The sequence below is a fragment of the Protopterus annectens genome, chromosome 1.part0 (assembly GCF_019279795.1).
Source record: "Protopterus annectens isolate FY-2018-M chromosome 1.part0, PAN1.0, whole genome shotgun sequence".
Taxonomy (NCBI): Eukaryota; Metazoa; Chordata; order Ceratodontiformes; family Protopteridae; genus Protopterus; species Protopterus annectens.
In genome coordinates, this window is record NC_056725.1 from 3245418 (window position 1) to 3270466 (window position 25049).

The 25049-nt window shown below is 41.9% G+C and overlaps 1 protein-coding gene across 4 annotated transcripts in view; it reads right to left on the reverse strand.

The window, feature by feature from the left end:
• Positions 1–1794: 1794 nt before the first annotated feature.
• The window catches only part of CLPTM1 (CLPTM1 regulator of GABA type A receptor forward trafficking), a 1743979-nt gene continuing 1720724 nt past the window's right edge, over positions 1795–25049 (reverse strand). For all 4 annotated transcript variants that reach the window (XM_044078057.1, XM_044077978.1, XM_044078148.1 and 1 more), the window contains one exon: positions 1795–2326. In XM_044078057.1, the coding sequence (XP_043933992.1) occupies positions 2145–2326 (182 nt within the window). In that variant the 3' untranslated portion in view covers positions 1795–2144. The remainder of the gene's footprint in view (positions 2327–25049) is intronic.

The window sequence follows — 25049 nt, forward strand, 5'->3', positions numbered from 1 at the left end:
GTACAACACTAACAGATATGCTTCCCCTGAGAATAAATTGCAGATCCTTTTTAGAGTACTGGCTTACACACTATACTGTATTCTCCACTCTCCACTGATCTTCCGTTCCATATCCATGATCCTTATCTTCTTGCATGTAGCATAAAGTTGAACTGCTGCAGTCTCAAAAAAGTTTGCTGGCCGCTGAGCTAATCCATGCCAGGTCCTCCTGAATATATATCTTGCTGCCCCCCTAAAGAAAAAGCCACTGTTGCCTTCTTCAGTGATGAATTTCGGACCGTTGTCAAATCCATAAAGTAAAGTAATCTGTGCTCCACAACACCCTTATTTTTTTAAATGCATTGAAAAGGTGTGAAAATTGTAACTCAGAAGTTGTTCACTAATTGGTCATGTTTCAACTTCTCTTGGTTTGCCTTGAATCAGAAGTCAAACCCCTTGATTGGGTCATATTACCTATATGCTGAGTGGCTATTTTTGTGGTTTAAGAGACAATTAGAATTCACAAAGTGGAGACAATGCTCTTAATGGGGAACTGTGTGAGCACTGTGCCTTAAATGTTGCATATTCCTTCTTTATTATTTAGCATTTTTCTTGTGTGTGCAATGAAACATTTTACATTTAAGCCATACTACAGCGTTTACCTGAACTGGTGGATAATAGTAATTTGGGAGTACCAATGCATAATTAAAATATTCTACAGTGTGCAGCCATAAGAATTAATTTACTACATTATAAAGAGCAATAGAAATAACCTATGTTCATTGGCTGGTAACATGACACAATCTAATTTTAAGTATCTGGACAAGAGGTTTGGACTGTTAACACAAACAGGAAAGGCAAAAATCTAGACATTCTGTGAAAATCTGGAGAGCTGAGAGGTATGCTTCTGGGGCATTAATAAAACTTCAGCAAGTTATGCTTTAGTTATGGATTTAGTTCAATGTGGTTGGGACCCTGAGGCTTACATAGTTTTATTTGATTGAATAAGTATAATTTGTTTACCACACTGAAAAACTGAAGGTGTGATGGTACACCACAATTACAAAACTGCAAAGCTCTGAATACCAGTTGAGAAATAGTCCCTCCCTCACATGCAGAATGAATGGTTCAAGGTAAAAGGGAAAAGAATATTCCTCCTTGACGGTGAATTGCAGTTTACTATGCTTTTCAAGAAGGATTACTTCAACTTTTGAAACTACTATCTTAATGAAAATGGTGCACTAACATTTTTGCTTGAATTAAAAAAAATGTTGATTTGCAGAAATCTCATTATAAGCTCATATCTAAGGGGACAAAACAGAAACTACATTCTCCAATGAAAAACTAAAATTACCCCCTGTAAAAAAAAAAAAAAAAAAAAACACAAGGTGCTCTGTATCCAATGATTAAGTGATACATCCCTAAAAATAGTAAGAACTGAGGTAGTGTGGGACTGTGCAAAATGACTTCTCAAATACAAAGTAACATTCTGCATTAACATCTGTGTTGACTTCAGCCACGTATGTCTAAAAATTCTAGCTATTACTATGTCATAATACTTTTAGCATATAACCTGAAAGCAAAACATCAAACAATAAGACACTTTTTTTCAGATATGGTTTGCAAAATATAATAAACTTATGACTTATGAACCATTGGAAAACAGATGAAAGTAAAACATACTGATCTTTTCATCTAAATGGACAATTGGAGTAAAATGTTTTCATGAACAAGGGAAGAATACATTTGATTATATTTTTCTTTTCTTTATTTGAACATTCATAAAGAATTGGTTAAATCAAGAAAAAATATGCATTTTTAGATCATAAATGTTACTTTATTCTGAAAATTCTTGGTTCTTCAATTTTGTTTCTTACATGAGACTGGAACCTGATACAGTGCAATATTAACGTACCAAACATTCACACAATGGAATGAAGTCACAATGATTACTCATCACATCAGACTTTAAATATGATATGTATTTCTCCTTAATGGGTACAGTACATCACATAAACGTCACAGAATTAAAAAAAAAAATGTACTGGAATATAAAATAAAGAATGACTGATCCTAGGGATCTCAGCAGCATACTGCGAGTTTATTTTCTCTGTCCATTTGTGGTCAATAATTATAGATTAAAATTCTTTATTATATGATGGAAACTAATCATTTTTCTTCTCCTCTATGGGTTTGTCATTTTCTGGTAGTGTTCTGTTTTCTGACGGAGTGTTATTTTGTGCTGTCTGTGCCAAATGACTCTCTCCACTGATTCCAAACTCATTAACTCGTGTTGGGTCCACCCGATAGATCCAGCGTTGGTATAAGTAAATGAAAAATACTACATCTGTTTGGGACAAAAATAAGGTCAAATGTTAAAAAGCTACAACTCACAGACATCTGTGCAGCAGATATTAGTGCTTATATACACATAAATTACAATCAATATTGAATGTAACATTCATTCTATCACCCTCACAATGCACCAGGCCACACATCTCCTCTGCCTCATGTTACTAAACTGATTTAATAGCTTTTAAGTCTTCAGTGTCTTTTACTCGTTGATTAAGTTATTCCACTCTCCTGTTACTCTGTAATTAAATTAGATTTTTAAGCAAATCATGAATTTGATCTTAAAACATTTTCTCAGTGACTTGTTACATTTATTCTCTGCAGCTCTTTGTAAGTACATGCTCTGTACATGCTAAAAGTAGCCTAGGTTCGACCACCATATTCTGTGTCCTTATTCTTTCTATTTAACACACTTTCTCATATCTGCCAAACACATCAATTCTCTACTCACCATAATACAGGCACTCCCCTATTTATATACTGTATCTGATTTCCTCATTATTTAGCCAATCTGCTGAACATCACACTAAAATTTATAATATATATATATATATATATATATATATATATATATATATATATACACACACACACACACACACACACACACACATATATATATATATATATATATATATATATATATACACACATACACACACACACACACACACACACCAGCTTTGTTCAGCAACTGCTGGGCATCAAAGCACCACACCCATTCATTTCCCAATACAAGCCAGGTAGTGATCAGAGGGGTTTACTACACTCCTTACCATTTCCTGTACATGCCTGATGACAGAGCTGTAGAAAAGGAATTCTATGCCTCAGGCAGCACTCATCTGGTGCCCTATCCCCACCAAATATTTAAAGAAAAAATGTGACACTTTACAAATTACCTGTTAAACAGCTGTAATAAGAATTACTTTAGAGACAACTTGTAAACTCTCACTGTTCTGTTTTATTTTTAAAGGTAGTTTAACAACATTAAGAAAGGGACAGTTAAGTGAGTGCAGTCTTCCTTAACTGACAAATTATAATCTGCCAACTTTATTTAATGCTTGCTAACTGCTTAGAAGCTGGAGGCCCAAAGCAGGTGTCCTGTTTGCCCTACACCCCCCCCCCCCGATACAACACTGACACAATGGGGCAGTGTTTGGGCTTTACCACCTAAATCGTGAGCGACACTGCCTCCATAAATTCTGACTGTTTTGTCAGGTAGATGCCTCCTTCCCAACTCTAGGCTCCACCAGAGATGGCAGACTTAGCAAGTGTCCTGGGACACAGTCACAACCTAGATCCCCCTGACCCTGTGAGACATGCGAACAAGCTCTACCTCATCAATCCTTTCCCTCTCATCCAACTCACCCAGTGTATCTAGTCAAATTATACAGCTGCCACATCTACTGGAAAATTAAAAAGTTAGTGTTGTGAAGCAGGATAAAATGAATGCCAAAAATATACAAACTAATTTGTACAAGATTTGTCTTTCCTTAACTGTTTTTCTAACATTTCTGCTATGAAGTGATCCATCAGCATCTTTTTATTTTTATTTCCTGTCTTCTCAATCAAACTATCAAATCTGCATAGTACTGACTGCTATAAAAGTTACCTACAAACTGTAGGTTCATAGGTTCATACTAGGCTATCTGCCCTAGGACATTTATAAGCCTAGCCAGAGTGTATTTGGCTTTCGCCACCCATTTTAAATTAATTTTGCTATGCCCTTTTTCGAGGTTAGTATACTGTGCCTCTGTCTAAGAGTGACACAGAAGTGATACCCAGGGTAAACCTACGATCTCCCATCCACTCATCAAGATTCCTCTTGAAGACTGTCAATGAGGGACTCTGCCTAAACTGGACTGGGATTTTATTCCAGAGTGAAGGGAGCCTCTGGATTATGAATCTGTCCCTCCAGCATGTTCTATTTATTTCAGTGCTGAGGTTCAAGTCTCTTGAGCGCGTAGCTCGATGGGATTTGGATGTTCTGAGGTGCAGCATGTCCATTAATCCCGGGTTGGACATGGCTTTATACGTACGCTTTACATCGCCTCTGAGCAGGCGGTATGTCACTGAGTAGAGCTGGAGTTTCTTTAACCGGGCAGCATATGGTATCTGTTTGAACCCTTTGATCCTCTTGGTGAGGTACTTTTGGGGTCTTTCCAGTTGCTGCAGGTGTCTGGTAAGGTACATCCCAAAAGGGGCATTGTACTCAATTATGGGCCTCATGAGGGATGAGTAAAGAGGCACGACAACCTCCCCTGATCTAGATGTGAATCCCTTCATGATTAGGTGGGCTATATAAAATGTTTTTCTAACCACTTTGGCCACGTGGTTGTCAAATGAGAGAATGCTATCAACTTGGGTCCCCAGGTCCCTAATTACTTCTTCTGTACTTAATGGATTACCACCTATGTGGTAATTTGTGGGCACTTTGTTTTTGCCAAAAGGGATTACTATACACTTTTTGGCGTTTAGCTTGAGGCCATGGCTCTGGCACCAGTTGTCTGTTTCTATGAGGCCCTTTTGGAGGATGCTTGTGTCGGCTGGAGAGTCTATTATGGCGCCCAGTTTGCAGTCATCTGCGAACTTGGTCAGCCACAGTCCTTCCGTGTTGGGCTGTACTTCCGAGAAATATATACTGAACAAGAGAGGTCCCAGGACTGAGCCTTGTGGGATGCCACTTGTAATTGGTTTGGAGTCTGACATGGCTCCAGCAATTCTAACCATGTCGGTTCTGTCCTTGAGCCAGTTTGCAACCCATCTAGTGACATAGGGGTTTATATTTAAGCTGGTGAGCTTATCTATAATGCCCGAGTGGGGTATTGTATCGAAGGCTTTTGCGAGGTCCAGGTAGGCTGTGTGGACCACCTTTCCCTAGTCAATGGCCTTGGTGACTGTTTCAAAGAAATTGACCAGGTTTAAGAGGCAGGATCTGCCCTTAACAAAGCCAAACTGGGTAGGATCCAGTGTCTGTAGGTCCCCAATATCTTTATTTATGAGGTCCATGATGATCATTTCCATAGCTTTGCAGACCAAGCTAGTCAGGCTTATGGGGCGATAGTTTCCAGGATCCGTTGAGGCACCACCTTTGTGGAGAGGGACCACTGTTGCTGTACGCCACTCTTTGGGTACATATCCTGTAGTAAGGCTGAGACTGAACAGCAGTTTTATGTTTGGGTTTAGCTCTTCTTGGAGTTCATGTAGGACGCAGCCCGGGACACTGTCTGGTCCCATTGATGCTGTGTTTTTTGATTTGGAGAGGGCGGCTCTTACCTGAGCATCTGAGATGTCAGGGGGGCAGCACTCTGCTGGGATAGATATTTGCCCTTTTGGTGGAGAGGGGGGGAGGAGTTTGCGCTGAACCTGTCAGCTAGGGTGTTGGCAATGTCTGTGGGTTCAGTGTATTTTTTGTCATTTTGGACTAATTCTGAGCATATCTGGGAATTCCCATCCAGGTTCCTAACATAACTAAAGAAAGCCTTGTGATTATCCTTAGTGTCCTGTGCAATTTTTCTCTCAAAGCTGGCCTTAGACGATTTTATGAGTAGCCTTCCCTTTTTGGGATTTTGCTCTATCATGTAGTAGCTTCCTCCTTCTATTGTATAGTTTGTTTATGGCTGGGGTCTGCCTTTGGAGGATTGGGTCTTGGTTTTATTTGGGATTGCATGATCCATGCATTCCTGAAGGTGTTCATAGAATGCGTTTATAAAGGATTCTGTGGTCTGGGCCATATTTTCCACAGGCCCGGGGGCTTTGAAGGATTCCACCTCGGTTTTGAGGAGTGTGAAATTTGCTTTAGAGAAGTTTTTCACTGTGGTTTTCTGGGCAGGGGGTGGGGTCAGGATGTGAATATCCAGTGAGATTAGTTTATGGTCTGATCTTACCAGTGAGGGATACACTTCTGGTCTGGAGCATAGAGTCCCCATGTTGGTGATGATCAGGTCCAGTATGTTTTCCCCTCTTGTGGGAGTGGTAACAAGTTGTTCCATAGCATTTGAGTTTATAAATTCTAGGAACCTTTGGGCTAGGGTGTTGGAGCTAGAGTAATGCTCCCAGTCTATGTTTGGGTAGTTGAAGTCGCCCAATATAATGGTGTTTGGAGAGACCTTCATATTTTCCAGTGTTCTCAGGAAGGCCGAGTGGAGTTCCTGGGTTTGGGAGGGTGGTCTGTAGCAGGCTATAAACTGGAAGGCAGTTTTACCCACTGTTAGTTGCACATGGATAATCTGTGATGCTTCGTGCTGTGCCACCAACCTGGAGGTGTGGGTATCTTTGACGAATATTGATACTCCCCCTCCTTTTGTGGTACGGTCCAAGTTTTGGGGCCGAAAAGCATGATATGAGGTATAACCTGGTAGTGCTGGGGTGCTCTCGGGAGCCTTGAACCAGGTTTCTGTTACTGCACAGATATAGATGTTCTCCATGCTAAGGAGAGTTTCGAGTGCATGCATCTTGAGGTTTAGACTTCTGGCGTTGAGTAGCATTACTCTTAGTTTCTTATCCCTTGTGATACCTATGGAGGTGGGTTTGTCTTTTGAGCCTTACCTAAAAAAGGCACTATGGGGGTAGCAAGAGTCTTTGCCTATATCCGAAAGCCCAAGGGTGACAGGTGCAAGCCGTCCCCAGCGAAGCATCGTGGCTTGTCGAGCATGTCATCCCAGGTTGACAGGCATTGGATCCCCTTTGAATGACACCAATACTTAAGCCAATTGTTGAAATTGATCATCTTGTCTTCATATTGTGGCATCATTCTTGGTGAGGGTTAGATGCTACTCAAGGTCAGGGTCATACCGGCCTGGGCTACATGCTCAGAGAGCTCCTCTATGTCTCTTTTCATGTAGTCCAGGGACGTACGTCTCAGGTCATTCACACCAGCATGGACAATGACGGAGTCATATTTGTACTTGCCTTGGAGTGACCTGAGTGCTTGTGTTATGTGGCAGATCCTATAGCCCGACAGGCAGCTCACCGTGACCTTCTCCTTGTTCAGCCTGGTGAGCGGGACGTCAGTGTGCCTGACGATAGAGTCACCTATTACAAGTGCATCAGGTGTGTTGTTTAGTCTTAAGGGCTGTGACTGTTCGGCACACTGGCTTTGCGAGCTATGTGTTGCATGTGTTTTGTTTTGGGGTAGCGGTTGCTTGGGTGTCTGCTTTGGAGGTCACTGCTGCTTAGGCAGATTTTTATTTAGAGCCTCCGAGTATGTTTTTGTGTGTTTATGTGCTTGGTTTGCTGTCGTGGTAGGTCTATGTTTGACTGGAATTGTAGTGAGTGTGGTTTCCTTCTCCTCCTGGCTGGTTACGCCAGTACTGAGTTGAGAGAACTTAGCCTCCAGTTTGGCTATATGGTTGCATCTCTCACATGTGTTGGAATTTGTTGGGAGGAGGAGAAGGTTGTCTGTGTACACGAGGCAGTTGTAACATTGCCTCAAGATTCCCAGATTCACCAGCTGGACCGGAGAGGAGATTGACAACTGACCTTTGGTCATGCTAGAATAGTGTTGGGAATTCCTTTATAATTGAAAAAAAGGGCCAATGGGGAACAAGGTACTCAAGGAGAGTTTGTGAGGGTGTAGTGCTTTTAATTTTTTAGTGCTGACTTAGTGAGCAAGTGCCAGGTAACTTAAATGCAATGTGTTACAGGTAACGTAAATGCAAAAACGACAAACAGTAACTTTCTTTCAAGTGAAACAAGGAAATAAGTACAGTAAGCAATGCAGATATCACTAGGGATCCACAGAAGCGCTGAAAAGCCGCGTTTCAGGGAAATAACAAGCAAACAAACAACTACAAACAAAGCTAGATTCAGCAGGCCTTGATCTAGTCTATGCTACAGCAAACAAGGTGTACCAATTTCAGTAAGAAGCAGTTCAAATATGCAGGCACTATAAGCCTTTAACCAAAAATTCCCAGCTCAGAAGGGCAGCGTCCAGCCTCTCCTCCCACAAGAGTGCAGACCACGAACCCTCTTAATGTAAAATAACTGGCCTGAAGCCCAAGTGCTTAAACCAGAATTAATACACTTTTAGAATAACAGACACTGAGCCCTCAATCAGCAGTTCCCAACTTAGAAGGATGTAAGCTACCTGTTCTGCCACTACAGTGCAGACCACAAACCTTCTTAATGTAAAACAACTGGTCTGAAGCCCTAGTGCTTAAACTAAAAGGCTTAGAATGAGTTACACCAAGCAGTAATAATTAATTTAAGATGACGCAAAAGCAAAATAAAGTAGGAAGAAACACAAATACAGTAAAAGCAGATACAATTTTTTTTCCAGTGGAAAGAGAGAAAGGAAAGAGAGAAAGGAGTAGCAGAAACTAAGCTGATTGGCCTTCTCAAATGTTCTCCCTGTACTGGGTAGAATGATGTAATGACACTGGACTGGGAGGAGGGTCCCAGATCAAATTTACACTAGGGGCGGGCAACTGCAAAGCCACCAACTATAAAAACACTATACCAACAGGGAGGGTGGGAAACAAACTGCAGAAATGTTTCTCACAGCTGAAAAGCAGTAGTGAGCCTTTAAATGAAAGTTTTAAACAGCTAAAGGAGCCTCTAGAAAAAAAGAGTTTAACTGCAACAAGTTATCAGAAACAAACAACCCAACAGATGCTTAATAAAGTGGACAATTTCCAGTTAATACCTCACACACAGTGAAACTAGCTAGAAAATACACAGTACACAAAGTGTTATAAATAACAAAGAACTAAAGAACAAAATAAACAAAAAAACAGGATACTTAATGTTATATATTATAGATCCGAGTTTCCTCAGTGTCCTTCCTTCGATCAGTTCAGTGTGAAATGGCAGAACACTCACAACTGAACTTCTTAGGTAACAGAAAGTTGAAACCTGAGACAGCTTTTAAGAAAGAAATCTCAAAAGAACCAATAAGGTGCTTAGTCTAAGCTGTAGTCCAGGTGACCTCAGTCAGCCAATGACCTCAAACAATTCTCTCTCACTGAAATGACTGATGGCTTTGGCTAAACCAAGATGTCCCTGAATATGTGCTCAGACACACAGCCTCCACAAACACTAGGCCCAAATACAAGACTTGAATATGGAAATGCTACACATATCCCCACTACTTAGAACAAACTGCAGAAATGTTTCTCACAGCTGAAAAGCAGCAGTGAGCCTTTAAATTAAAGTTTTAAACAGCTAAAGGAGCCTCTAGAAAAACAAGAGTTTAACTGCAACAAGTTATCAGAAACAAACAACCCAACAGATGCTTAATAAAAGTGGACAATTTCCAGTTAATACCTCACACACAGTGAAACTAGTTAGAAAAATACACAGTACACAAGAGATAAAGAACAAAATAAACAAAAAACAGGATACTTAATGTTATATATTATAGCTCAGAGTTTCCTCAGTGTCCTTCCTTCGATCAGTTCAGTGTGAAATGGCAGAACACTCACAACTGAACTTCTTAGGTAACAGAAAGTTGAAACCTGAAGACAGCTTTTAAGAAAGAAATCTCAGAAGAACCAGTGAGGTGCTTAGTCTAAGCTGTAGTCCAGGTGACCTCAGTCAGCCAATGGCCTCAAACAATTCTCTCTCACTGAAATGCCTGATGGCTTTGGCTAAAAGTAGAGTTTTGTACCTACCATAAATGTAGATGTTCGAGTGCTAATACAGCTGCAGTCATAACAGATGGGTTTTCCTGCCATCAGGCGGGTCCTCGGTTGGCCGAATTCCAAAGTCTAGGTCCGGCGTTGGTGGTCATCGCTTCTTCCCTGACGTCAGTGCGACAGGGGTATAAAAGAACCAGCCGACGCCATTTTCTTCAGTTTTTCTTGCCCCAGATGTCAGGTGCCCCCAGAAGGAAGGCAAAACATAAACTTATGTAATAATGCAATGTAATATAATCAAAAAACAGTAGTTTGCAAGCAAATACACCATAAAAGAATACCCCAATCAGGTTGTATGAGGAGGTGTTTGTCATAAGGCCTGTCCCAAGAGGGGATGGAGGGAGGGAAACCTGGACTGCAGCTGTATTAGCACTCGAACATCTACATTTATGGTAGGTACAAAACTGTACTTTGTTCATCGTGCATACAGCTACAGTCATAACAGATGGGTAGAATCCCAAAGCTAAAAAGGGGTGGCAGGCACTAAGTGGAACTAGGAGGAGCAAGGATGCCCTGCAAGACTGCTGTGGCAAAGCCCGCTCTAGATTTAGAGTATAGTGGAAGGTGATGGTGCTTGGAGAAAGTGTGCACAGAACTCCAAGTGGCTGCTTCCAAAATATCCTTGGTAGGAACCCCCCTGAGGAAAGCTGCAGAGGTAGCTGTGGCCCTTGTGGAGTGAGATCCGATGCTTGTAGGTACAGTTTTTCCATGAAATGAGTAACAAAAGCCTATGCAGTGGGCTATCCATTTTGAGATTGTCTGTTTGGAAATAGCCTTTCCTTGAGCACCTGTAGCATAGGACACAAAGAGTTGCTCTGATTTTCTGAATGGCTTTGTCCTGTCCAAATAATAACGAAGTTGTCTGTGAATGTCCAAGGAATGTAGTAGTCTTTCCCCTTTGTTTTGTGGGTTAGGATAAAAGGTAGGTAAGTGGATAGTCTGATTCAAGGCTACACTAGATACTACCTTTGGCATAAAGGAAGGGTTGGTTCGTAAGGAAACTCTGTCCTGATGGAAAATGATGAAAGGTTGCACAGCCATGAGGGTTTGTAGTTCCGAAACCCTGCGTGCTGAGGTGATAGCCAGAAGGAAGGCTGTTTTCCATGACAAATATTGCAGTTCTGTTGAAGCAGCTGGCTCAAATGGAGGCAGGGTCAGTTTTTCTAAAATGAAGTTGATGTCCCAAGCAGGTACTGGTGGCTTCCTTGGGGGTTTTATATTCTTAGCCCCTCTGAGGAACTGTCTTAAGAGAGGATGAGAGAATAAAGGAGGATCAGTGTTGAATTGTGCAGAAATGGCTGAAGCATGGATCTTGATGGAGGAGAAGGAAAGTCCACTGTTTAACATCTCAGCTAGGTACTGTAATATTTGAGGTAAATTTAGTACCCAATGATTCTGGCCCTTTTTCTGATTCCAGGCACAAAACCGTTTCCATTTGGCAGAGTAGGCTTTTCTAGTAGAAGGTCTTCTGGCCTCCAAGATGACATCCTGCACCTCCTTGGAGAGGAGGGTCTGTTGGGAAATCAAGGAATCCTCCATGCGGCTAGATTGAGGGTTTTCAGCTGACTGTGAAGAGTTTTGAAGTTGTGCTGGGTCAACAGAAGAGGCACTAGAGGCAGGATCCATGGTGGGGAATGCGTCAGGCTCCTCAGGAGTGGATACCAGTGTTGTCTTGGCCAGTCTGGAGCAATGAGAATCATCTTTGGCCTCTCTGCTCTGGCTTTTAATAGAACTTTGGGCAGCAGAGGAAGAGGTGGAAAGGCATAAACTGTCAATGTTGTCCAATTGAAAGAAAGTACGTCCACTTTCCAGGCCTGTGGATGATAGGTCCTTGAGCAAAATTTTTTCAGTTGGTAATTTCTGTGGGTAGTAGAGAGATCTATGTCTGGCCGTCCCCATGCCTGAATTATCTTTGCGAAAACTTGAGGATGCAACTTCCATTCGTGTGGATCTGTCATATTTCTGCTTAGGTTGTCTGCCAGCGTGTTTTCCCTCCCTGGCAGGAATTGTGCTTGAAGTTGGATTTGCAATTCCAGAGCCGTGTTCCAAAGGGACATGGCTAGTCTGCACAGGGGGTATGAATGAGTTCCTCCCTGTTTGTTTATGTACCACATCACTGTGGTGTTGTCTGTCCTTATCAATAACTGGCCTGGATGCAGTAAGTCTTTGAAGGCCATAATAGCATTTTGTACTGCTAGCATTTCCTTTTGATTGATGTGTAGGTGCTTTTCTTTTCGGGACCATTTGCCCTGAATGCACTGATCTGCCATGTGCGCCCCCCAGGCGTAGTCCGAGGCATCTGTTGTGATGATTTGATTTGCTTGAGGCATGCAGAAGGGGAGACCTATGTTTCTTTGGCATGCTTGAGCCCACCACAGAAATTCCTTTTGAAGACATGGAATGAGTGGTATAATTGTTTCTGAACTGTGGCTGTGTTGAGACCATAAGTTTTTTAGGTACCATTGATGTTTCCTCATATGCAGCTTTGCACATGGGATCAGCAGGATGCAAGATGCCATGAATCCCAGAGCCTGCAGGACTTTCCTTGCAATCAGCCTGGTGAAGGTTGCCATTTTTCTGAAGTACTGAGATAGTTTCCCTTGCTTCTCTGGAGTAAGGTAGGCCATCTGGGTGTTTGCATTCAAGCTGGCACCCAGGAAAATTATTGCTTGAGAGGGTATTAGTTTTGATTTCTTTTTGTTGACTGTGTATCCCAGAAAGTTCAACTACTTTATTACAAACGCCAGGTGTTTCAGAAGTATGTGCTTGCTGTCCGCTTGGATCAGGCAGTCGTCCAGATATGGGTATATTTGTATCCCTTGAAGTCTGCAGAAGGCAATTACTGATGCCAAGCATTTCGTAAACACTCTGGGCGCAGTAGATAAGCCAAAGGGCAATGCAGAGAATTGATAATGGGTTGAACCTGCAAGAAATCTGAGGTATCTTCTGCAATCTTGTCTGATAGGGACATGCAGGTATGCCTCCTTGAGGTCCAATGTTACCAGCCAAGACTCCTTGCCCAGCATGGGAAGAAGCTGCTGTAATGTGAGCATCTTGAATTTTGGTACGAGTAAATATGTGTTTAGGATGGATAGGTCCAAAATAGGTCTCCAATCTTTGTCCTTCCTTGGTACCAGGGATAGTCTGGAATAAAAACCTTGACCCTGTTCTTTTGCAGGTACCTCTTGAATAGCTTTCATGTCCATGAGAACTGAAATTTGTTTTTGTGCCTCTGCCCTTTGATTTTGTGGCAGGTTTGGCATGCCTCTCATTTTTGGAAGGGTGTGAAAGTGGAATCTGTAGCCTCTGTCTATAATGTCCAGGATCCATTTGTCTTTTGTGACAATATGCCAATTTTTTGAAAATAATGCCAGTTTTCCGCCTAAAGGTGCTGCCATTAAAGCTTTGCTTGGCATGCAAAGTGGAAAGTCATTGTGTCTGCTTTCTGAATGGCTGTGATCTATCCTCTCCACCTTTTGGTGTAGGTGCTTGCCATTGTCTGGCTCTAAATGATCCTTGAGATTGCCCTCTACCCCTCGGGCGCCTGTATCTACCTCTTTGAGGTCTGTCCGTGGCTGGAAGGGACCAATTTTTTGAAGGCCAGTTTCTGCTGAAACGTGGAGGTTGTACCTGTAGGAAATCCATCACTGTTTGCATTGATCTTGCCTTTTCCTCCATTTTCTTTAATACCTCCTCAGCTTTAACACCAAACAATACATCTTTTTGAAGAGGTGCATCTAGTAATTTAGCTTTGACATGATCTGGTAAGATTTGCTCTTTGAGCCAAGCATGTCTACGTATGACAGACCCTGCAACAGCAGCTCTACATGAGGCCTCTAAAGCATCAAAACCACATTGCAAGGTATGTTTACCCACTTGCTCTGCACTATGCAACAAATCCTGCAACTCCTTCAAGTCTGGTTGTTCAGGTTGTGTCATTTTGCTTTTCAACTGAGAACAGAAACTGTTGATACTTTAACATATGGAACTGACAGTTTAATGCCCTCATGGTTAAAGTGGCAGAGGTGTATACCTTTTTCCCCCACCTTTCTAAAGCTCTGGAATCTCTCTCTGAAGGTAATGGGTTTTTGGCAGTAGAGGCCTTAATTCCCTTGGGACCCTGTGAAATAGTTTCTGGGTCAGCAGCATGGCTTTTGTATAGGAATTGTTGTGAATCAGGAACCCGGTAATACCTGTCAAGTTTAACAGGAGCTGGAGGTAAAGAATCTGGGTTAAGGCTGGCCTCTGTGTACACATCATCTAATATGTCCAAGACAGGAGGGATTAGCCAGAGGCCTGTGCTGAGGAAGCAAGAGAAAATCCCTGAGCCTTTTCTTGGAATCTGAGTAATCTTGGCCTTCCCAGTGAAAGTGTTCCCTCAAGGTATGTAAGGTTTCCCCAAACGAATAGTCCTCAGGGGGGGGGGGGGAGACAGAGGGAATGGACTCCTCAGCATCACAATCTTCAAAAGGGGAATATGAATATTCCTGGTCCTCAGAATGTTCTGAGGTAATAGAGGCTTGGTCTGAGGAAGGGTAGTCTTCCTCCAATCTAGGCCTTTTGTCCAAGGGGGCTTGAGAACCCCTGATAAGAGTAATCAAATCCTCAGCCATTTTGAGCATCTGTTTTTTAGGCATGGGGCCTTGAGAGGGGCTCTGTGGAGCTTGTCTTTTAGTTTTCATGGCTGCTTTAGATTTTGTGAAAGCCTTAATGGAAAAAGAGGAAGGCCTGAAGACACCTTGAGAGGTGGCAGGCCTGTCTAAACTCTGAGTTTCCCCGCCAAGAGTGGCGTCAGTATCTGTAGTCGGAGTGGGGGCCGAGGAGCCTGCGACCTCGGGCACAGAAGACACCGCTAAAGAAGTGTCATCGGTACTCAGGTGCTGCGTAGGCGCCTCGCTGAGAACCGGAGCACCTGTAGCCGGCTTTAGCGTGGTGTCGGTAGAAGTCGCGGACCTCGTATGTCGGTCCTTATCTTTGCGTCTTTTACTCAAAACTGGAGTCGGAGTATCCGATGACATAATGTAATTAACTTTTTTACCAAAATAGTGTTGGGCGAACTCCACCCGACGCTTAATAGTGCGTTTGTTGAATCTAGCACAAAAACGACAGGCTGAGACGTCGTGGTCTGGGCCTAAGCAAGGAATGCAGAAGGAATGGAAATCCTTATGCGGTATTTGCTTCCCACATGAAATGCAATTATTAACTTTGTCTGACATCGGTCTGAGGCAAGAAAAGTTTCCCCAACGGGGTACTTCGCTTTCAAGAAGACTTCGGCTGAAAAATTTTCGTAAATCTCAGGAGCTGGCCGACCGACACTTGCGAACTGTTTCTGCTTCGGGCACCGCGCGGCAAGAAAGACTGAAGAAAATGGCGTCGTCTGGTTCTTTTATACCCCTGCCGCACTGATGTCAGGGAAGAAGCGACGACAACAGACGCCGGACCTAGACTTTGGAATTCGGCCGACCGAGGACCTGCCTGATGGCAGGAAAACCCATCTGTTATGACTGCAGCTGTATGCATGATGAACATCCAAGATGTCCCTGAATATGTGCTCAGACACACAGCCTCCACAAACACTAGGCCCAAATACAAGCCTGAATATGGAAATGCTACAAATATCCCCACTACTTAGAACAAACTGCAGAAATGTTTCTCACAGCTGAAAAGCAGCAGTGAGCCTTTAAATTAAAGTTTTAAACAGCTAAAGGAGCCTCTAGAAAAAAGAGTTTAACTGCAACAAGTTATCAGAAACAAACAACCCAACAGATGCTTAATAAAAGTGGACAATTCCCAATTAATACCTCACACACAGTGAAACTATCTAGAAAAATACACAGTACATAAAGTGCTATAAATAACAAAGAAATAAAGAACAAAACAAAAAACAGGATACTTAATGTTATATATTATAGCTCCGAGTTTCCTCAGTGTCCTTCCTTCGATCAGTTCAGTGTGAAAATCACAATCTCTCTGTAATCTCAAAGGTTCAATGGGAAGATGCTTTGCTATGTCATGTCCTTGGGTCTCTGCTATTTTTAGTATCTGCAAGTGCTATTAACACTATCAATCATTTATTAGGACGTTACTTGTGAAACACAAACAGTGGTAGCACCCAACTCTAATCACAATCACTCACTGCACTAAGCTCAACCTGCTTTATAAAAAATATTTTACTTCCTATTCTGGCTACATCCCTCAGTTCCCAAGTGGAAACAAAACCAAATCTATGGCACTCTTTCTCCTCAAAGTTAATCTTACTACCAAGTATTATACATTTAAATATTTTAGATAACATGAAACTGTTTAGTCAATAAAATATTTTGAGCACACTTAAGGAAATTAAACTAGATAAATACTTCCACAACATCTCAAACATAAATAAATCTCTGGTAATTTTACATGCATCAAAACTGTATCTTATTTCAACTGTGAGGCTCTCCTGAGATTCCCAAGTCTTCCTTCCAAAACTCCTCTTTGGTCAATCAACATTTAATAACCTTTCAATACATATATTTAACACACTCATAAGTCTTAGCATAAAACAGCCAGTTTTACTTAAAATTTACCTTTCTACACAGCAGTGATCAGGATTAACATTATCCCACCATAACCAAGTACATAAAACACCTTTCCTTACTCTCATTAAGTAACAAAATAGCCATTAAAAAAATAAAGTAGTTGTGTACCTACCATAACGTTCCATCCGTGTTGTTGATCTTCATTTATCCTTGACATGTGGGTTTGGTGCCGAGCATTGGAACAGACTCTGCTGTTACTACAGCTCGCGAGAACCAAAAACTCTCAAGCTTAAGTCCTATCCAGAACGCTCCTCTCCAATTTATGTCAGATCGAGTTTGCAGATAAACATGCCAGAAAATAATCCTAATTGCACTACAGTGGAGACCTTACCTAAAATGTACAACTAGGACCAGATTTCATCCCAATATGAGGTCTGAATGGGAAGGGGGATGGAGGGTGGGGAGTCGAAGATAAATGAAGACTGACAACACAGATGGAATGTTATGGTAAGTACATAGCTTTTTTATCTGATGTTGTCAATCTTCATCTATTCCTTGGCATGTGGGACAGAGTCCCCAGCTACCTTATAACTTGTGAGAAATTATGGAAGGATATTTCTGAGCACCATAGAGACCAAATCCAATTTGGAATGAGTAATAAAGGTATGTGGGGAAGCCCATGTCGCAGCTGCACAATTATCATCAAAGGAAGCCTTAGAATGAAAAACTGCTGAAGTAGCTATGGCTCTACAGTTGAATGTGTCCTGACAAGCCCAGGCAATTCAGCTTTCCTCTTGCTGTACATGAAGGATATACAATTTTGTAGCCATCTAGATAAGGTAACATTGGATACTGGCTTACCCATTCTGGTATTCGAAAAGGAAACGTACAGTTGATCAGATTTTTTAATGTCTTTTGTTCTATGGAGATAGAATCACAATTGTCTATGAAGTCCAATAAATGTTTGAGAAATTGGGAAAAAAGAATTGTAAACTGATTGTCTGATTGATACTTGTTTCTGACAACACCTTTGGTAGACAAGAAGAGTTCGTTCTCAGTGAAACTCTTTGTGAAATATCAAATATGGTGGTTTACAAGATAAGGCTTGAATCTCTGAAATTCTTCTGGCAGAAGTAATCGCTACAAGAAAAATAGTTTTCCAAAATACAAATTTTAGGTCACAGTTGGCAGCAGGCTCAAAGGGGGAATGTACTGTTGTCTGCAACACTAAGGCAAGATCCCAGGGTAAAAATGGATCTTTACACAGAGGTTTTAACAACAAAGTCCTTTTAGGAATGCTTTGCAAAGTTTAGGGGATATTAATGAAGATTTTTGAAACCATTATGAAAATTTGAAATAGCCGCCAGCTGAACTCGAACAGTACAGGAAAAGGTTCCTTCTTCAGAGTAAAGTTAAAAATTCTAAGATTTTGTCGATAAGAGCAGAGAAAGGGTCAATGTTGTGATCACGAGCCCAGTAGGAAAATCTCTTACCTTTACTCTTGTAGAATTTTCAAGTGTAGAGTTTGTGTGAGGCCAAAAGAATTTTATGAACTGGGGAAGACAGAGAATTATCCCTGGCAATTAGTGGAACTGCAGACACCAAGCTGTGAGCTTGAGGTTCTGAAGGTTTGGGTGAACTAATCCCTCTGGATGGGATAGGAAATCTGCTTAGGGTCCAGAGTCCATCGTCACTGAATCAGATAAGGCCAAAGAAATGGGAACCAAATCTGTTTATGTTAGAAGACAGCAATGAGGATTGCTTTGCTCTTCAACCTGATTGCTTTCAATAGGAATTGGGGGATTAAAGGAACAAGGAGAAAGGCGTACAAAAGTCCAGAGGCCCAATCGTGCAGGACAGCATCTTTCGGGAACCAGGGCAAAGTAGCTACTGCACCTGTTCATGGGCAATACAAACAGGTTGCAGCAGGGCTGGCCCCAGTGACAGAAAAGTTTCCTTGCCACTTTGGGATCGAGAGGCCACTTGTGAGGCAAGAGAATGCATCTGCTCAGTTTGTCTGCTATCAGAAAGTCGTTGGAAGAAGTCACAAACTGCCAGACTTTGCAAGCTGATCGACAAAAGGGGTATGACTTGGTTCCTCCCTGCTTGTTGATGTACCAAACTACTGACATACTGTCCATTTGAATTGCAGTCGTTCTTGAGGGAAGAGCAACTTGAAAACCTGCAACGCTAAAATTACTGCCCCTCAGCTCCAGAACATGAACGTGCAAGTTGGCCTCTACAGGGGACCAAGTGCCTTGGATGGTTCTGCACATATAATGCCTCCCCACCCCATATGGGAAGTGTCCGTGGTCACTATGGTTTGGGGTTGAGATGGAATAAATTGATGGCCCAAGAGAACTTCATCTGAACCCACCAAGCTCGACCTTTCTTGCAATGACTGGTAATCAAAGTCTGATCTGACACTGGCTGATACAGAACGGACCACTGAGATGCTAGAAGACAATGAAAAATTCTCATGTGAAATCTTACTAGAGGAACTAACGTAATGGCTACTGCCACTGAACCCAAGGCCTGTAAGACTAGTTATGTGGCTACTCTCTTGCTTCTGACAATCCTTTTTACTTGGGCCTTGATCTTGTGCAGTCTTGTGAAGGGAAGATGTGCAAGTATTGGTATTCAGCACCACTCCTATGAACTCTAAAGTTTGCGTTGGAGTCAGTTGTGATTTTTTTTTGTAATTTACAGTAATCTCCAGGTTGGCACAGGTCTGGAGAATGTAGTCTCTTGCTTGTTCTAGTAGATGCCTGACAGGAGCAGTACTTAGCTAGTTGTCCAAGTACGGAAACACCTGGAATCCTTGCAGTCTCAAGTGACTGCTACTATTGTCAGGCATTTAGTGAACACCCTGGGGGCTGTGGTGAGACCAAAGGGCAGAGCTCTGAACTAATAATGACTGTCTCCCAGCTGTAAGTGAAGAAATCTTCTGGAGGACTTGTTCATTTTTATGTGGTAATATGTGTCCTGGAGATCTATCGAGCAAAGCCAATCATCTTTCCCTAGAAACAGGAGAACAGACTAGAAGAGTGACCATCCGGAACTTTGTTTGCTGAATGGACTTGTTCAAGACACACAATTCCAAAATTGGTCTCCAGTCCCCTGTCTTCTTTGGCACAAAAAAGAATCTTAAAATTCTGGATACTACCTGGTCTGGTGTGACCTCTTGGATGACTTTTTTTTTTGAAGCAGTTTTTGAATGTCTAGTACTGCTGGCTTTCTCTGACTGAATGAATCATCAAGGATTCTGTTGGAATTGCTTGGAAAGAGAGAGAGGGTATGGTGTATCCTCTTGTTATAATCCTTTGCCCCCAAATAAGTTATCTGAAGCCGGGCATGCTAGTGCAAGGACAGATGCCCCCCCCAACTGCTTCCAGAGGAAAGCAACCGGACCTCCTTTCAGGAGCGTTGATAGAGTTTGCAGGAAAGGAGTCCCTGGAAACCTGATTTTGCATGCCACCTCTGTTGCATGGATGGCGTCTTCCATTAAAGCTCACCCCTCGGCCACTGGGAGAGCCACTGCCATGTGTCCTCAAAAGGCCCTTGGGACTTTCTGAACCACATTTTCCCCAATCTTCGGATTCTTGGAGAAGGACTGTTGAGGAGTAGTAAAATGAATGCCCCCTGCAGATTCCATCTTTCTCACATCTGGACAAAGTTTCCTGAACTTTAGGCCAAAAAGGGATGATCCATCAAAGGGCACATTGACGAATGAAGACATGAATGGCTCCACAAATTTGCACAAGGGCATCCAGGCATGTCTCCTAATGGTTACTCCTGATCCCGCTGCTCTAGTCATCCCTTCAGCTGCATGTGCTATGAGCCTCATGAACGAATTTGAAATTGACTCTAGGGTGGCCAACTGAGAAGCAACCTTACCTTGGACCTCTTCAGATACTGCTCCTGCCAGGGCATCTGACAGCTTTTTAATCAAATCCTTCTGCAGTTTGAAGTGTGCCATAAAGTTCAAAGATTGCAATGCAAAGGTCGCTAAAGTATAAACCCACTTTCCAAACCTATTTCCAGAGTATCTCTATTGGGAAGAAGGATAGTGGAACTTTCCACTGCCAGTTTCTTTTTTGTGGCCGCTGTTACCACCACGGCATCTTCTGGGAATCCCTTTGCCAAAAACTGATGGTCTTCTGGTGCAGACAGAATTTTGTCTGGCCACTTGGGAATAGGTTCTATGGTGTCAGGAACCTTCCACACCCACTGCGAGATCAACTTAATGAGGTCGTAGGCAGGTGGAGTACCGAAGGCACACAAGTACAAACTAATTCCTCCGAAGAGGGCTTTTGGGACATCCAGCCACACCTCTATTTAAGGATCTCAAGGATGTCTCCAAAGGAAACATCTGGGAGTGACCGTGGGAACCCTCCCCCTCATCAAAATCAGTGTCTTCTGTGATGGACTCCTCAAGGGAATCTAAGTGTTTCCTCTTACACTTCCTCTTCTGAGAAACCTCCTCAGTGGGGCGATCTGGGGAGGTATCAGAAGAGGATAACACCTGAATGAGTGTCTCCTGTGGCTTTGGCACTCACTGTCCAGGTGTTGAGATTGGAGGAAGCTCTAGTTGGGAGGAAGGATCGGGAAAGTGCTCCAATAGGTAAGAAACCAACTGAACACCCACAGTGGACAAGGCCCTCTCCATAGCTTGGAAGGCTGCTCCCCAAAGAGGGAATGGAGTCTAGAATAGAGGAAGACTGCCTCAGAACTGTGGTCACTCACCGCTCCAAAGAAGCCACTCCCAAAGCTGAAGCTGGGGTAGAGCTAATACATGCTGAAGCTCCAAGGTGCAGAGACAGCTCCAAAAATAAGAGAGTCGAGTCCCACCCTTTGGAGCCAGCAGTGTATCCATGACTTCAAGAGTTCTCCGAATCTGACAGAGCTGAAGAACTCGGTAGAAATGAGTACCAGAGATGCAGATATCATTGGAATTGAAACAGTCAGTGATGGAAATCTTGGAGCCAGAATCTCCAAGGCCTCAGAGGAGGTAAGAGGAGGAAGAGTTGGAGGGGTCATGGAAGGAGAGGGTCCAGCACCCAAAGGGGCCAGAACAGAGGATGCACCTGCAAATCCCCTTGCCACAAGAAGCTGATACACCAATCTCAACATGCCTTTTTGTTAGGCTTATAGTGGGATGAACTGATTGGGTAAGAAGGGGATTTAGGTCTTTCCAAGAATGAGCTGGGCAACTGACCAAAGAGGGATCTATGGATAGTGAATATCCGGTCCAAGGTCTGTCCAAGAAAGAAAATTCAGGCTATGCCATTGGATCTGAAGACATCAGTGCCACAACAGAAGGTGGCGTTGAGGCTGTGAGCTCCATAGGCTGGTCTGATATTTGTTCTAACAATGGCAGCACCAGTGGAGAAGTCAGTTTCATTGCTGAAATCGCACTGAAGTAGCCTTTGAAGAAACTGTTGGTTCCACTGAGATGGCAGGAACCAAAGTTCAGTTTTTTGGTCAGTGCCAAGGGAAAAGCTGGAACCTTTTTTGGTTTATCTAATTTAGAGGATGAAGAGGAAGGGGAAGCTACATCTGTTTTGCTTTTACCAGAAAAACTAGGTAAGGCCTCCTCAAAAGCAGATTTAATCATCCCTTTTAGCAGTAATCTGTTTTTCCTTTCTACCAGGGCCTGGTGACTAAAGGCATGACAGATTGAACAATCCTCTTGCAAGTGCACCAGGCCCAAGCAATAGACACAAAGAGAATGCCCATCGGAACTGGGCATCTTACTGTCACACTCTTGACATTTTTTAAAACCAAAAGCTCCTTTAGTTTTGTCAGCTATATCTTAAACAAGCAGCAACCCAAACAAAAGAAGCCAATAAGAAAAAAGGAAAGGAAGGCTACCAACAATGGTAGATGAGAGTACCAAAGTAAAGGACGCTACCAATGATGGTAAAAAGACTACAATAACTGTAGGGAGAAATATGAAAGAACTACTACTACTAGTTTTTGAATAAATGGAAAAGAAAGAAGTACTACCAACAATGGTAGTCGCAAGGTTTAGCGAAGAAAAGGGTACGCTGAAGAAGAATGAAAAAAAATGCATGGCTATACAAAAAATTTTGAAACAGAACAAGAAAATTAAACTTAGCTCAAGAGAAGTTTGGCGACACATCTGTTACAGGAAGCAGCAAACACGATCCGAGGTAAACTGGAGAGGAGTATTCTTGGTAGGACTTGAGCTCGAGAGTTTTTGGTTCTCATGGGCTGTAGTAACACCAACTTGAACTGCTCTTAAAAAAGATCCAACTAAGTATTCAATTCAATGGAACGACAACAGCAAAAATACAAGGTAAAATCTATATTGCAAAAAACTGGTTAAGCGCTTTTGTCCTAACAGGACATCTTCAGAATCAGTTAAAAACTGAAAACCATAGGCTTAAATACAAAACAAATAAAAACATACAAATAATTTTGGAACATCTAAACTCATTCTGGCTGATGGCAATTGCCACACTAAAGGGATTGTTTACATCACAGTATGTTCCAATTGGTCTTGTTTTTATGTTGGAAAAACAATTTCGGATGAGATCTATGAACATTGTCACAACATTTCAAAACTAGATGCTAATAATTATTTGTATAAACATTCTCTTTCATGTCATAGTTTTGATAAATTTATGTTTGTGTTATTGGAGATTGTCCCTCATAACAAACTATGTGGGCCTTGGGAAATCAGGGGTGAAAAGTAGAGAACTATTTTGGCAATTTAAACTGAATGCCTCAGTATACCCTAGTTTAAATGAACACACCTCTGTCGTGCCTTTTCTTAAACTTACAGCCGTTAAGTTATAAGGCACTTCACTTGATCTTATTGTTTTACATAACTGATGCGTGTGTTTTTAACAACTGTTCACATCAGTCATGGTTTTATTGTTTTTTTATTTTATTTTATATACTGAACACTTACACTTGATTCACAGTCTTAACATTCATTTGATTGAAAAGATGATGATTGCACTGTAATTGGGAAGGTTATTACTGTGACAAGGGAAATACTGCCAGCCCAGCTAGCTGGAATTCTGTAAATAACTATATGTCATTTGTGAATACTAATATGATTTATGTAAAAATGTAACAAAAAGAGACACTGCCAGCCCAGCTAGCTGGAATTTTTTAAATAATCCTGTCATTTGTGAATATTGATTTGATTTATACAGAACTGTATGTTATGTACTGAGCTAAAATGCAACCACAGCATGCCCTGCTGGCTTAGAACAGAAATGTATATAAACTATTGTAATTGTGTAACTGTACGTTTTGACAGTAGAAACTGGGACATAAAAAATTAACTTGCAAAACTTCAAGAAAATAAGTTGAAATTAAATTGTTTTATGATTGTGCTATAAACGTTATCTCTCAGTTTCAGTGTAGCAGACAATGTCTACAGCTAGAAGTTTTTTGTATGGTCTTGGAAGAGAAGCAATTACTGGGTTTGAGATGCAGAAGTGTTTTATTGTTTTATGACTTTCAAGATCTGCATTTTTCTGTTTGTACTTTCTGACAATGGGGGTAGCTTGGGAACTAAAGTCAGGTGACAAAAAGTGATGTCATCCAAGCTAACCCAGCAGTACTATTTGATATTAATTTAAGAACTCTCTCAGAGACAGACTTGACATTTTGTATTTTGTCTTGGACCTAACAAGAACCTTCTGCACTTGCCCTGCTGTACGCTTTTTAGGGCATATTAACTATCTTAGATATAGTTAGGAATATAGTAAAGATAGTTTAAATGTTTTCTATATTTATTTGAGACCATGCTGCAATGTTGTTTTAAATATTTCCTGTGATTTTGAAAGCTGAAGTTACTCTGAATACATTTAGTATTGTCTTGTTCTTTATTTATCAAACATATTTAAACCTATCTTTGTGGCTATTTGTGAGACATATTTAAGCTCTTAGAGTACTTGCATATCTATTTGGTGACACTGTACAGGCCACTCCTGAACAGCCTTGCTCTTGGTCAGACTACCATTTGGATAATAGTAACATTGCACAGTAGGATTGGACACCCTTTGTTACAGGCCTAAAGTAGCTGATAAGAGTGGTTGGTGGTAGTGGAAACTACCTTTTAGTCTGGACAAAAGGGGGCATAGCTAGTGAACCTGTGCCAGCCTTTCTCAGGTGTGTGGTGTATATAAATCAAATCTCAAAGAGTGTGTGTGTATCAGCTACTTGGGCAGGGGCACGAAGCACTGGTTGGACACAGAGGGTGATGGAGGTTTTGGCTTGCCACTCAGCTGAGATCTCAACCCTAGAGCTGTGCCAGTGGGGAGTCTTATTCGGGATCTGGAGAGGGAGAAACCAGCCCCAGACTGACTGTTGTCATTCTCCCAGTGTGCACGTCCCCTGGCTGTTGCCAATGGTGAGGATTGAGGTTCCTTGATTACTGGGCCAGGGCAAGGGTGCCACAATTATAATAGGCAGTTTATTAATAATTAATCACCAAGGGTTTTTGTATGCTTTTTGTTTTGCATTTAATTCAATGGCTTTCAATTTTGAACTGGTTCTAAAGTTGTCCTGTTAGGATGAA